The 11,561-nt window shown below is 55.0% G+C and overlaps 2 protein-coding genes across 2 annotated transcripts; one reads left to right on the forward strand and one right to left on the reverse strand.

The window, feature by feature from the left end:
- Positions 1 to 321: 321 nt before the first annotated feature.
- prlR-1 (Pyrrolocin cluster transcription factor fsdR) lies at positions 322 to 2,655 on the forward strand (the record flags this gene model as incomplete). Its single annotated transcript, XM_036642567.1, has 4 exons — positions 322 to 1,387; positions 1,449 to 1,869; positions 1,920 to 2,211; positions 2,272 to 2,655. The coding sequence occupies 4 exons, from the start codon at positions 322 to 324 to the stop codon at positions 2,653 to 2,655; spliced, it is 2,163 nt and encodes a 720-aa protein (XP_036492407.1).
- Positions 2,656 to 5,122: 2,467 nt separating this feature from the next.
- SAT4-4 (Satratoxin biosynthesis SC1 cluster protein 4) lies at positions 5,123 to 6,704 on the reverse strand (the record flags this gene model as incomplete). Its single annotated transcript, XM_036642568.1, has 4 exons — positions 5,123 to 5,576; positions 5,641 to 6,319; positions 6,399 to 6,534; positions 6,603 to 6,704. The coding sequence occupies 4 exons, from the start codon at positions 6,702 to 6,704 to the stop codon at positions 5,123 to 5,125; spliced, it is 1,371 nt and encodes a 456-aa protein (XP_036492406.1).
- Between the last annotated feature and the right edge of the window lie 4,857 nt (positions 6,705 to 11,561).

Genomic DNA, 11,561 nt, shown 5'->3' on the forward strand with positions numbered 1-11,561 from the left:
CAATCCCAGTTGTGATTATGCGTGCACTGCAACCAGTCAAACGTATTCCTATCATGATCCAGCCAGGATGACAAGGGCCTGGCGCCAATGGGAAATCAGCCGAAGCATCCATCCACTCTACCATAATTAGCACACCGAGTCCACTTCCCGAGAAAGCGGGGCTTGCCGAAGCCGAACTTGCAAAAGTTCGGCCAGTCGCCCCTAATCATCCCCCTCCGACGTCTACAACATCGGTCAGACGAACCTTTCTGCTCTTCATTCATCTGTCTCGGAATCAATTGTCTGGGCGTCATTGCTCACTTTCCGAAGGTTCGTTTAGATATGGCCGACCGGGGTACACCGCTACGTTACCGCAAGAACGGCCGCATTCAGGCGTGCGACCCCTGTCGCCGGCGGAAGGTCGTATGTGACCATGCCCGTCCGATCTGTGGCAGCTGTCGGAGACGGAGGAAAGCCGGAACATGCGAGTACACGGCCGGCTCGCCGGCGCGGATGCAATCTCCCAGCACGCCGGCACCAGATCCGGGTCAGCTAGGGCCTCCTACTTCGGACGGAGTACCGGAGCAGCATCTTACTGGGTCGACTGCCGTTGAACAGCCCACACAAACAGACCAAAGTGCAGCCGGACACGACCATATAAACTCTAGTCTCCAAACAGTCAATCCCGAAGTGACAAGTTCAGGCCATCTTGGATTCAACTCATTCGGCGATATCTACAGAGAAGTAGGAGACAGCTTGTCTGACCACGACAACAGAGCAGCTGGAACGTCCAGAACTGATGGCGCCACAGTCGGAAGTAATCTGATAACACCTTCAAATTGCATCACTGAACTGCCGCCGTCAACAACAACATTAGAGACATGTCTCTTCGTCTTGCAGAGTATACCCACCGAAGACAAAGGTCAGGCGCTCTTCGCAGCACACTTCGATCCCCATGACGCTTTTGTCCGCCCAGTTGCCCAACGCGCCCTCGACTCTTTGTATGCCACGTACGGAAGCTACCTAGGCACGGTTCGAGACGATGCCCAGCTCTCGGAGTTGACGCGCATCCTGTGCGCCAACACCGCGAAGCCGTTCTCGGAGAATGAAGCCGATCCCGAGAAATGGGTGGCCCAATTCACCGGAACGAACGTCAGATGGGAGACGCTCGGGATACTTTACATTTACTGGGAGCTGAGCTCTAGGAACAACCACCTCGTTCGCCCAGAGACCAAGCCGCCTCCGCCCGGGGGTCGAGTTGCTGCGTTCCGACAACGAGATGTGTACAGAAAATGCATCAATGACTGCCAAGCACTGGCGAGACGAGCTACTGAGGTCGGTAATACTCTGCTGCTGTACGTGTACTGGAAGCGGACGATTGTCGCATCCATCGTGTCGGGGGATACTAGTAAGTGTTTTTGCCTTTCCATCTCATGCCGTTCTAGACTCACACCAGACTTCTACTATAGGCCTGTCATGCTGGATGTACAACGGTGAAGCAGTCTCTCTAATGACCTTCCTCGGTCTACACGTCAACTCAACTAAAGGCGTTTACAAGCCAACATTGGCAAGCGAAATCAAGAGACGGCTCGTATACAAGATTTTCGTGATCGACAAGGTTGTCTCTTCAATAACGGGACGACCTCCTCTGCTTAGCCGACGTTACATGCTGACACCCCCGCCGCTGGATCTTAAGGACGATTACCTGGTGGCAGACGAAGAGACACTATCGCGTGCGGTTGCTTCTCTGGATAGCAATGGTTACAACACGGACGGAGCAGCTTACTCCATTACGTTCTGGAGGGCTCGTGCCCAGCTCATGATCATTCGAGATGAGATATTCGAGATCTCTCTCGGAGTTGAGGGAGCTACCTCTGCGGAAACCCTTTAGTAAGTTAATGGTGTTATTTCGCCGATAACCTCAGCTCATGCGTACCCAGTGCTCTGAAGAATAGAGAACTACAGGCCGCAGCAGACATGCCATCAGTACTACAGTTCAGGGAGGCGGATGTGCGAGACCCCGACGTCAGTACCGACATGCTCTACCCCAGAATCCTCATGCGCCTGGAGCATCTCCAAAACTTGTTCTTCATAGAACGACTCTTGCGCCGCCATGGTTGTGCCAATGAGAAGGATCTTCTCGCCGTGAGCTACGACTTGACCACCACCACCATGCTTTTCTGGACGAACATGGATGGTCTCGCCATGGTGTACGAGGATTTCAAGTGGTTGGTGAGTAAATGACCTCTTCCTCACACCGTGTGCAGGGAAAACACTAACGCGGCTTCTAAGGTCATGGCATATGCAGCCCCTGGCGGAGGAATCCTCTGCCTCGAGCTCCTGAAACCGACTGTTACCCTCAACGAACCTAATGGCATCACTAGTGCCAATGGCGAGAGTGTCACCCGGTCCAGCATCGTTCAGCTGCTGAGTCTGCTTGTTGGGTTCCTAAACTGGGTCAGTCCAAAGGAGGCGAACGGCAACATCTGCGCCAACTGCAAGATCATTGTGCAAAGGGTGTTGGATCAGGTGCTCAATGTAGCGCCTAACCGGGATGGTCCGTTGGCTGATTTCTTGGAATGGGATTTCTCGACACATTTGGACTTCAACTTTGATTTGCTGGATACGTTTGAGTGGACACGACCGGAGTTTTCATGGACGGACTTGCCTCCTTAAGGACTTGGTTTTACACTAGGAATACCGAGGTGACGTACATTATTGCTCAAACTAGTCATGAGTGACTAAGTGACTAAGAAACCACGACTCATTGAACGTCCTTCCTTCGAATTGGCGGGCACGTGGGAAGCTGATATCAAGATCAACATCAATCGCGCGGAGTCAGGTAATGCGTTTGTTAGGGAGATTTCCACGCTATAGGGAGCTTGCATAGTCCATTCTACACACGCGATTGCAACTCGTCCCACGGGCTTGAACATATGGGATAGGAGTAGTGCTACAGTCCTGTAGGTCTAGCTATTCAGTGAATGTGTGGCTGAAGGAGATGTACTTTTTAACATGAATCGACATGCTTGAACATCATACCAATATCTCATCAACATCGAGTGGCACTCAGTGGAAGCTGCTGTTTCGAGGAGCCAGATATGGTCGTGTTTCTTACTAAGGCCATTCATGTTGAGTGTCATTATCCCTTCGCGGATGAGAATGTCCGCACTTAGGCTAAGACGATCATGGAGTACTGAAGGTCAAAGCGGTCTTAATAATGTAACCCAGGAAATATCCATCGGCTATATTCCGCTCTTAGATCTCGGCGTCCGTCCGTTGAGGCCTGGTCGTATGGCGTCGGTAGATGGACTGCCCGAAGTTGGCGCCGCTAGTTAGGTTGGAACTAGCAACGGATGAACGTGCTCATTCACCACGTTCGTGATGGGCGGTTATTATATCATGAAAAAAGAAGTGTAGACATGACGAGAGTGTATCTTATGTTGGGGTATTTCCAAAGCCCGGGAGTCTCTTGCATCGTGACCTCCATCTGACCAAAGCACTGCTGTCAGGGGCGCAACTCATCATCAAACACCGAAGACTCACTACGCCGTAGTTACTTAAGGAAAATACGGTGTGAAAGACTGTGTCAGAGTGCCTGTAAGCCCCTGTCTGGCTGATGAAGAACTGCCCGGCCATTGTACATGCACGGTGCCATCCCTGCATATTCTCAAAAACGCGCCAACCCAATCTCTGCCATGATCTTCACCTGTCTCCATCTTCTTCGGAAAAAGATCGAAAATAACATCTCCCTTTGATCGCCAACACCTCCCCACGTGTGTCCCCTACCGAGGCTTCCGCCGCTCGGAATACCTGACTCGACGACGCGCCACAATGGAATGAGGGAGACCATCACGGCATATCCGCCGATCGACCCCCGAGCGTTCGGCAGACCGAACAACGGCGACTGCGGCGCGCAGCGGCGAGCAGTGTCGGAGACTCTTCGGTCGGAGAGACGGCACGAATCGTCTGAAATAGCGAACCTTCAGCACAGCATACCTGGACCTTGCCGTCGATCAGCCATGGACAGCCGAGACATCTGTCTCTCTTACCCACCATGTCCATCAATAGCTCCTAACGGGGGGGTTCCATAGGGTTGACGACGTCCTACGTCGGCAACTGTTGAGTACCACCCTCCGACACACGTCAATGCAGATCCGGGCAGAGCTGCCATGCCCTTTCCGCCCGCCAGGACCTTCTCAATCGCTTCTTGTCGCCCTAGGCCAGCGGCTGCCGGATCGCCGTCTTCTGAGGAATCACCCCCTGGCTGAGCTGGTCGCATCGGCTCCCTCTCACGATAGCGCATTCTGTGTGGCTTGTCTACCCAACCGCCGGCCACGGGATGGTGGCATCATGCCAATAGGCACGGTGGCAGTCGCTTGACGGTCGTATCCAGGGATGGAAGCGAAGAAGCAAAAGACGCCGACTCCATTGTTCTCCCTTCAAAAGATCAGCAGCGGTTAGACACTCGCTGAACGGCCCGCGCTGTCCTTGAAGGACTCTAACCGGCTGAATGGGAATCGCAGGCCAACGTCGGGGTGTCCTCCAGGGTGGGCGGGCGATGTCACCAGAGAGAGGCTGGACAGCAACAGCAACAACACTTATTCGCACACCGTGCCGATGCGACCTCAGAGGAAGATCCACCAAGTTTGTTTCAACGAGTGCATCCTCCTTCTCTGTACGAACATGCGCCACAACCGAGTCGTTGGTCTAGATCTTGCGCTCACAGTCGGCCAAGGAGCCACCATTACCCGTCTCAGTCTTATTTCCGATGCAGCTCTCTTGCATGGGATGTTGCTGACGCTCTTGTTACCGATCACACGACACCAAAGGGGTCCGAGCGGGCCATGCCCAACACAGCAGTTGGCAGCTGGACGCTGGAACTGAAGCATCACGATCATCAGGCCGCCTGTGAACTTGAAGAGGCACCATCAATATTCGTATCAACTACGCACGCCGATCTAGCATAGCAGCAAGGGACTAGTCGCTCTTTGGATCGATTAGAAAGTCAATTACCGTGGGGTACCGTGGTTCCCTCACGCGCTATTGTGGTATCCGTCAAAAGAATTACAAGTGTCATACGTGTCGTCAATTGCAAAGGAGGCCGACGCCCATAAACCCGCTAACAAAGGAAAACAATCCGTCAAAACGGCGACCCGCTCCTCCCCGTCTTCGAACTCGACGCCTCTAGCTCCCGCATGTGCACTAGGCTAGTTTCGTCGTGGTAGTCGACGGTGTACTCCTTGGTGTACATGATGCCGTTGGGGCTGGAGAGCCCGGACTCGCGGTCGACCGTCTTGATCTTGGCCTCGTTGCCGAAGGTGCGGGCCCTGCTGCGTCCGGTGGTGCCGCCGTGGTTGCCGCTCGATTGGATGTAGTACTTTGCGGCGGCCGAGGTGCCGCGCCGCGTGGTGCCGAGCAGCTTGGGGAAGAAGCCGACGAGGATGATGCGGACCGAGGGCATGCAGGCGCAGATGATGCCTGTGTTGATCTCGACGGTGGACCAGGTCGCGACTTCGAACTGGTCCCATGTCGGGTTCTGAGACTTGGCGAAGGCGACGAGGGACTGCAGACGCAGGATGCTGACGACGGTGACGCTGTGACGTGTATCAGCACACGTGCCCACGTAACTGAGACGTTTTGAGAGAGGGATGGACTTACAAGGTACCGACGAAGAACATCATGGCGACTCCAATCTTCTTCTTCCAGTGCAGGTTGAGACTCTTAATCTGGGAGAGGGGGAGCGCGAGCATCCAGAAATCCAGCACGATCGAGATGCCGGCGTTGGCCCACGCAATGGCATTGATATCTAAGCACGTTCCCGGGGTCTCTCCATCCCATTTGGTCCAGTAGAAGCTGATCGGGGTGCATTGGAAGACGGCGACGAAGATGAAGGTGAGGCCGAAGACGGCGTTGAACGCGACGGTGCCCCAGATGAGCTTCTTGCACATCTTGTTGTGGGAGAAGATGCGCATGTAGAAGAAGAGGAGCGACATCTTCAGCAGCGTCACTTGCGCGAAGTACATGGGCTCCATGACGAAGAACCAGTACCCGAAGTCGGTAATCCTGTCGAACGGAACCGTCCAGATGTCCCTGCCGAGTCCATTCCCTACGAAGCCCACCGAGTTGATGACGGTGCCGGGGATTCCTGAGCCGAGGGTGATGAGGATGAAGTAGTCGTCGACGCCGAGGTCTCCCATTGTCGCGAAGATCTTGTGGACCAGGCGGATGATGACGAAGACACCGGAGAGAGAGCCCATCGTGATGGAGATGATGTTGTACTGCGTGGAGCGGTCTCGAACTGGCGCGCCGCATGTCGTCTGGGTGAGGTTCTTGGTTGCTGCGAGGGCAAGGTTAGCCGATGGTTGTTCGAGCTTGCTGGTGTTTTTTTGACTTCAAGTTCCCGGAAGTTTACTGACTGAGTGCGTTGCGGAGCGTGCAGTTGGCCAATACACAAACTTCAACTTCGGCCTGCAAAGGAGCGTTGGTGCAGATACACGTCTGGTTGGTGACCTGGCATGGCGAGTTCAGGACCGCCGTGACGAGGCATGATTGCTGTTCTTCCCGTTAGTCTCACGAGTCTTCTCTGGGCATGCCGTATGCGAGGTTCGAGATTTACATACCGCACAGGTCGGCAATGCAGCCACGGCCGCAAGGGCATCGCTTTGGGCCGCGACGCAGCACAGCAGCGCAGCCAGTGATAGGAACAGCGAGAAGAACCTCATGGCGGGGTATCGTCGGGTTGGTGAAGGGACGAGGAGAAGGCCTCCCTCTTTCCAGAAGGGTTCGGGGACGGGAGGGGACGGGAGGAACGGTCGTCTTGAGGCGCTAGATATCTATCCCGTTGACCATGGCGTAGCGTCTGAATCGGTTCGTCTCTGTCGTGATGGAGGCGTCAAAGTGTTTTTTCCTCCCTACACCAGACTAAAGAAGGGGGGGACGGAAGGGATTAAGGTTGTCGTGAAACGCTCTTCGGGCTCAGTCTTAGTCAACAAGAAAGGCCACTTGGGACGAGTCGTCTAGCGACATGCCAACACGGAGATGATGCTGGATGCAGAACCGGGATGCAGGAAGGACGTCTGCAGGTTCGGTCCACTTGGGTCGACGCCACAGAAGACCAGTGTGTTGGTAGCGTGGCCGGTCTAGTCGATACACGGTGGTCGCCGTTACACATCACCGTCGTATGACGGCCGTGGTCTGGCAACGGCACCGGGCCCCCTTTCCCCCTCTAGAAGCTATTAGTGTTGAGACATGCACACACTGTAGGCGGGAATCTGGTACGCCAGACAATGGTGGCGGTGGTTGAGGACGGTTGCGGTTCTCGTAACCGAGGGACGTTCGACCAGCATGGCTAGACAAGAAGCAGGACCCTGGCTCCTAGCCTCGGGCTTGGCAACAAGGCACCCAGGACGGCAACCACATGTGGCAGGCGAAGGCTACTCCATGGAGAGTGAGACTGTGATACACTGACATGCAGGAGGCTCCCCGTCAACGTGGGATAGCAGCGGACCGAGGCCGCGACTGGTCTATCGTCCGTCCATGGTCGGGTAAGGGACCAAGGGCCTCAAGGGCGCCCCTCGAGATTGATTGAACATGGAGGAAAGAGCCCACCATCTGTGCCACCCACCCACATATAACACACATACAGGTATCTTCAGGAAGGAAAAGAAGAAACTCCAGGAGGAGACGGCGGCCCAGGCACGCCGGAAGACCACAGCCAGGGCAGGGTCAGGGCCAGGTAGGGGCCGGGTGGGTGATCGTGCGCACGCAGGGATCAACGGCTTGCCAGGGGGGAGAGAATATCTCCTTGAATTCATCGATGGAGGAGAGAGGGGCGGCCAGCTTGCTACAGCTCTCGTGGTTTGTTGTGCAGCGCATCTCTCATGCAGGGGCCAGCATCCCGTCGGCACTACGATGCCATAGTCTGGACTCGTTTTTTTTTGTGTTGTCTGGCTGAGAAGCGGGCCCGTCTTGTCAACCATTCTACGCGGGGCAGCAGAGAAACTCCGAAAGGACCGATGTTGTGTTGTTGTCTCGGTTTTAGGAAATACTAGTTCATAAGAAACCCAAGAAAAGACAACGTACGGCGCAGCAGCAGCAGCAGCAGAAGCTACACAGGGAGAAAAGCTTCTTTCTGGACGCGGAAACTGGCCGAGAGAGGTGCGGCCCAGATCCGGCACTGCAGAGCTGAGGCAAAGCTGAAGAAACGCGGCACCAACGGTTTCCTGAAATCCCTCGGCAAAGACGACGGGCTGCAAGCCTCCCGACTTCAGAGCATGAGAGAAAGAACTAAAGAAAGAGACAAAAACGTGGCCGCATACCTGCGCCGCGCAACGCCAAGGGCTAATGAAAGAGACGGACGTGCAGCAGTTGTATGGGAATAAGAAACGTCCGAAGAACTGCCAGAGTTTTGTGTGACGGCTTTAGAAACGGCATCGAAGGGCTCTGGAAAACCGCCCCCGACGCAACGCAGCCAGCAATTGGAAGCCTGAAGGGGCGCGCCACTGCTCGCCGCGCGCCCCCGGTCTTTGGTGCGTCTTTCAATCTGCTACCCCCTTGGGACGTTAGCCCGGGCGAGGATGGCGTCGCAGTTGGCCGGTGCTATCCCTATCCTGGTGGCACATCCGGCACGCTGTGAGTGTGTGGAGAACAAGATGGAGAATCAAAGCCAGCGGCGGGTTGGCAAGGTTCACTGTGAGCAAAAAGAGAGGAGAGGGTCTGACCGGTTTGTGACGCTATTGGTGGCTCGCGCCCTTTCTTCTCTGGGTTGTTGTTCTGGTTTCTGTCTGGTCTCTGCTGCAGGATCAGACTTGCGACTGAAAATGCGATCAGCTTCGGGAACTTGTTGGGACGGGGGATAAATGAGGTGCTACGCGACGCAAGATTTCGGCCCTATCGCCGGATTTATGACTCGCGATGGGGCAAAACTGGGGAAATCGGTGATCGAGTTGCCTCTTTTGAGGGCGACTCTCTGTGTGGCGTGCATTGCGTTGCGTTGCGTCGAGCTGCGTAACGTATGCGTGCGTGCGGGCGAACGACCTCAACTCAGGGCAGCAGGTCCTCCTCTCTTGGTGAAGGGGCCATGCCTCGGACATGAATATTCATCACATATTGGCAACCGGCCGAATCCTTCGGCAGTCTGCCCTGTCTTCGGCCCAAAGACCGAACTCTATCGGATTATTCGCATTGGGAATCCAGGGGTTCTCAGTCTCAGAGCGGATCTCGACCTCGCTCGCGGGCTTGGGTTATGGGTATTCCCATCTTTATTGGATTCTCAAATGCTACGCAGCGGATGGGTAATGGCCTGAGGGCAAAGTCCCCGACTCCAGTCTCCTCGCTCTCTGGGGGGTGGTGTTCTTCCTTGAAGTAGGGGTTCGCCCCTCTCACGGTGTCACAATAATTGATCAGAGAAGGAAATCGTGTTTCCGGATCTTCTGGCGTCTGGGGTGGTTCATCGTATCTAGACCAAGGAGGATCTTAGTCCTGCTTCCTGAGGGTTTTGCGCGTGGGGAACAGGTGGAGGTGCGCAAGATTCCTGTGCCAAGTTTTGCTTTTTCCCGTCACCTGTCAGCTTTTGTCTTCATCGGCTTTCTTAACAGTTGCGCGTCCGCGAGATCCAATCGTCGATTGCCTTTTTTTGTCTTCCTCGTTCAGAATGACGACGAAGGCGCGGCCGTTATGAAGAAACTAGCCAGAGCTAACAGGATTTAGAGAGACGGTTGCGAGATGAGAAGCGTGAGCTAGCTACAATGCCGCGTATTTCCCCTCTCTTCTAGTGATCTTCTAGCGGAGGCGCCGCCATCACCGTCGCACGCCCGCCGACGAATTCACGGGACTTGCAACAGCCCGTAGTTCCTCCGCCGGCGCGCCGGTGTTGTGGAGTTGACTTCTCTCTTTCAGCTTCCACTCTCCTCCTTCCTTCTTCTCGTATGACACAGCGGGCTGCGCTGTGGATTATGCTCCTCCCTTTTCTCCTGTGCTTATTCTCATCGTACCCAATCCCTGCTTCCACATCTCACCGGGACCGGGGTTCCGGCCGGGCAACGTCTGTGAGTTCCAAGGGGGCGCAAAGGGGGGCGCGCGACGACGGAGCCAGGGCACTGAAGCCCCGGCCCTAGGGCCAGCCACGCGGCGGCAGACCTGGGTTCCGTGCCGGCTTGGGGAGGTGATATTGGGGGCCGACATCGTGGAAGGTGCTGTAGCGATATGACCATAGCCATTAGTTCCGGCGATTTGGGCTGAACTGGAGAGCTGGCTTTCTGGAATAGGACTCTGTTTCGCAATCTTCTTTCGGTTCTGTGCGCTTTGGGCGTTTCTTGAATCTTGAGCCGATAAAGATGTCTTGGATTGGGGCAGGACACGGGCTAGGCACCAGATTCGCTCTTGTCGAATCAAACCTCACATGCTGCCGTCTTTCCAGCCTCCATTGCCGTCACAGGCATACCGTTGTCATGTTATGACCTTGACTGGTAGAGTCAGAGCAGTGATTTGTCGAAGCAGTCAGGCAGTCTTGCCCCTCGGACTATGCTCTGCTCTCAGCTCCCAGTCTCAACTTGGTCTCTGCCTGGATGGTTTGGGGCGGCTTGGCGGAAACCCGGGAAATGATCGAGGCAGGCCGCGGCGACGGTTCATGCGCGACACGGACGACCTTGGTCGCGCCCCGATTTTTGCCCATTCCAGCTTTATGCGAGGGAGCATTGCCCCATAACTTTCCTGCTGCAGCTCCACGGTTCTTTTGTTAATGGGTTGCTTACTACGCCTTTGTAAGACTGGAGGCTGTTCATGTCAGAATTTGACAGGAGATCCTTCATGTTTCGTTTTACAATTTTTTTTTCCTTGGTATCCTGGCTGCTGACGTTTGAGAGGTTTGATCCTGCAATTGAGTCTCGGTGCTACCACAGACGGAGGCTCTCGTTCGAACACCGGGTAATCCGGGTAGCCGGGTTTCCATCAGGGACCAGGCAGGCAGGCAGCATTGGAATGGCTCGATGCTGCTCGGCGGAACATAAAATCAATGCCGATGTGCGACTGTGGCGCAGAAGGGGTCCTGTTGGCTTTTGTTCGAGTTCAATCTTGGCTGCAGAATGTGTAAATTACTCGGCCGAATGCCGTCCTACAGCAGTGATCCAATCACCGAGCCGATCAAGGTTGTCCGTACTTGAATCTCGCCTCTTCCAAGGACAACCTCGACACAGCCTCACTCAGCACCCGAGGATCAACCCGTCTGCCTCGAAAATTTTACAGTTTGACATGTCGCGGGAATTTTTGTTTCCTTTGAACCACCGAACTCGAATGAACCGGTGGAAGGTTCAGGCCAACGGAGCTGGCTTCCTCTTGCACGCTGCTGTGACGTTGGTGTGGGCATTAGAGTTTGGGTGTCGATGGACGGTTCCCCGAGATGGGTATGCCTGCAGCGAAATGACTCGGCCACTCCGCGTTTTCTCTCTTGGGTGAGGAAACACACGACCTTTTGTTCTTTTCGGGCAGAAATTTTCTCAACGGGTGGGCTCGAATGCTACCCAAGAGTCCTGAACGGCACAGAACCGCTTCTCTGGAAACTGTGAATGTTGCACTGGACGGCT

The sequence above is a fragment of the Colletotrichum siamense genome (assembly GCF_013390195.1).
Source record: "Colletotrichum siamense strain Cg363 chromosome Unknown KSG_Cg363_contig07, whole genome shotgun sequence".
NCBI classification, from domain to species: domain Eukaryota; kingdom Fungi; phylum Ascomycota; class Sordariomycetes; order Glomerellales; family Glomerellaceae; genus Colletotrichum; species Colletotrichum siamense.